The sequence below is a fragment of the Wasmannia auropunctata genome, unplaced genomic scaffold (assembly GCF_000956235.1).
Source record: "Wasmannia auropunctata unplaced genomic scaffold, wasmannia.A_1.0 LD336101.1, whole genome shotgun sequence".
Classification (NCBI taxonomy): Eukaryota; Metazoa; Arthropoda; class Insecta; order Hymenoptera; family Formicidae; genus Wasmannia; species Wasmannia auropunctata.
In genome coordinates this window covers 949,812-952,756 of record NW_012026789.1, presented here as the reverse complement: position 1 = coordinate 952,756, position 2,945 = coordinate 949,812, and the positions used below count along the sequence as shown (strand labels likewise).

General features: G+C 33.7%; 1 protein-coding gene across 1 annotated transcript in view; it reads right to left on the bottom strand.

Annotated features, from left to right (window-relative positions):
• Positions 1–346: 346 nt before the first annotated feature.
• LOC105461097 overlaps positions 347–2,945 on the bottom strand; it is a 47,429-nt gene continuing 44,830 nt past the window's right edge. The window contains exon 12 of the mRNA XM_011707588.1: positions 347–533. Within this exon, the coding sequence (XP_011705890.1) occupies positions 347–533 (187 nt within the window). The remainder of the gene's footprint in view (positions 534–2,945) is intronic.

The window sequence follows — 2,945 nt, the reverse complement described above, 5'->3', positions numbered from 1 at the left end:
TGCCTTGAAACGTTTCGTAGCCTGCGGAGGAAAACGTGCGAATATTTACTCTGACAACGGGACTAATTTTGTCGGAGCTAATAATGAATTACAAGAACTCGTACGATTGATTCAAAATGCTGATCATCAACGACAAGTTCAGGAATTTTTAGCGGAGGAAGCAATACAATGGCATTTCCTGCCGCCTTAATCTCCACATATAAGAGGGATTTGGGAGGCCGGTATTAAATCCGCCAAGACAAGGTTGAAGAAAGTACTAGGGGATGCTTTTTTAACATTTGAAAAGTTTTATACTCTATACTGATTACCGAGACTGAAGCTTGTGTAAGAAAAATCCTATTAAGAGTTAGCTTTGAATTCCTCGTTTATTAATACAAGATGTTTCAGCCACGAAAATCGCTTCCTCGATCACACTCGTTCTAGATTTTACTCTACCGCCCTGCCTCACGTCTATACTACAGCTTGGATGCACAGCTTCTGCCTCGTACTCGCGGTCCACTGTCCCTGTAGCGGCTGGTGCCTCTAGCGCTCTCCTATAATTGGCCCTTCGCTCGGCTTCTTCTCATTGGCGGCGAGGCGTCTAGTATCTCCAAAGACCCCGGGAATTTTGAATGCGACCGAATTCCGATAATTTTCTTACACTTGTTTTAACTCTCGCCCGCTAACTCCTATGTCTAACGATCCGACAGATTTGACAGCCTTAACACCCGATCATTTTTTGATCGGAGCGCCTTTAACCGCTATCCTCCAAGCCGATTTATCAGATGTTTCTACGAATCGTCTCACGCGTTATCAATTGTTGATTCGACTTCGACAACATTTCTGGACATGTTGGAGTCACGAATATTTGTCTCAACTCCAACTTCGGCGAAAATGGAAAACCGCAACCGCGGAGAAGAATAAACCAGCAGTTGATATGTTATAGTAATACTTAAAGATGATCATACAGCCCTTCTCAAATAGAAGTTGGGGCGTATTTCTCAGATACATCCGGATTCGAGCGGACACATTAAAGTAGTAAGTGTAAAAACCGCTACGAGTATTGTAAAGCGACCTTTGACGAAAATTTGTTGATATCTTACCCATTTCCTGGTTTATCTTTCACATTCTTAAATTTCATTTATTATTTTGTTTAGCAGCGATGGCCTTGTATTCTTGTTTAATTGATCGGAACTACGTTACCTTATTCTAATTACTTTAATTTTTTGTTTGTTGAAAATCATATAAGATTGTTCAAGGTGGGCGGAATGTTTAAGTCAAAATTCCTAGCGTTTAGTTTAGAGAGGGCGCGATCGTAGGGGGGCTTCTTAGAAATAGAGAGAAGAAGGAGTGAACAGTAGTATGTATTAAGATGGTGAAGAAAGCAGATATAGATTTTCTCAATAAAGAGATTTTATGCGAAAGAGCGAAGATTTATTAATCTCAACGGAGATTTGACCCAAAATTGAGAAGCGGAAACACGGTCATATATTTTAAATAAATATAATACACACACACACACACACATAATGTTTTCTGAATTATATTATATGTATAATTAAGTACAATTATATGTAATTGTATATATATAATCATTAATTCTAATTATATATAATCATATACGAATCAATAATTTTATTGAATCATAGAACGTGGGCGTGCAAATAACTTAACAGAAATTTTATATATGCAATTATATATTTTAGGGACAATGATTTATATATGAAATCAGTAATTCAGCGTTTACTTCATTGGTTAAGGCTGCGTTCCCATTACTTTTCAGTACAGTATTAGCCGCCATATTGTTTTACTGGAGAAGCGTTCCCTTTCACCAGTAAATAGTTTCAGTAAAAACATAACCTCCAAATCATGCTTTGGCCGCTTGCTAGCAAATATCAATATAAGTAGTGCAATTTGCAAATAAGAAGATTTATTTTATTTATGTTATTTTTGTTATATATTTTTATTAGTTATTGCTATTAATTATTTTCATTGTTGGCGGCTGATTTCCTCTTAATTGATAATAAAAATTCCAAATGAAAAAAAGTTTATTCCTAATGAATTTATAACAATTATTTTTTTTCTAATTATTTAATCAATCTAATTACAGAAAATGACAGAGAAATCTCAAAATAACGGATCAAGTATAACAAACAAAAATACATATAGACATACTCACACACATGTGCAGCACTCTTCAGGATTGTTTGCAATCATATTTTGGCTGTCATATTATATTTACTATTTTAAATTTTAAAATAAATTCAAATTTAAAATCAACAAAACATTAAAAGATTTGAGTAGAATCTAATTGCCTATATCGCCAAATTGACTAATTTAATATAAAATTTTATGATTAGTTGGTGCAGCAGAAAAACTATAAGCACCGATCTCTATGAGTGATTGATCACTTTATCGCTGGATTGGTTCTAAAGATTATCATCTTTTTCTCTTTTTCTAATATGAATTTTTTAAATATTAATTTTCGTAAATATTTATTCACAATGTATTGTAAATGAAAAATAATTATATATTATTGTTATTCGTGTTGTATACATGTCTCAGAGACAAAAAGATATCAAATACGAATCAATTATAAAAAGCATAAAAATGGAAAAATTGCATAGATGTGTCTCAATTGACATATATAATATACAGGGTGGACCATTTTAATCCATCCAGTCGAATATCTCTTAAAGTAAGCGCTATACAACAAAATGTTTCAGACAAAAGTTGTAGGGTTTCGAGGGGGACATAAGATGATAACATTGGTTTGATCCTGAGTGGCGTCAATGTCAGAACAAGGTCACTTTGAATTTTTTAAATGGAACCCCCAATTTTTTATTACATGTTTTTATAGCACGCCTCGAGAACTTTCCAAAACACATAAATAAAATATTTTTTTATAAAATAAATCTTGAGTTATGAAGCTTAAAACTTGGAGATCGGAAGAGCACACGTCTGAA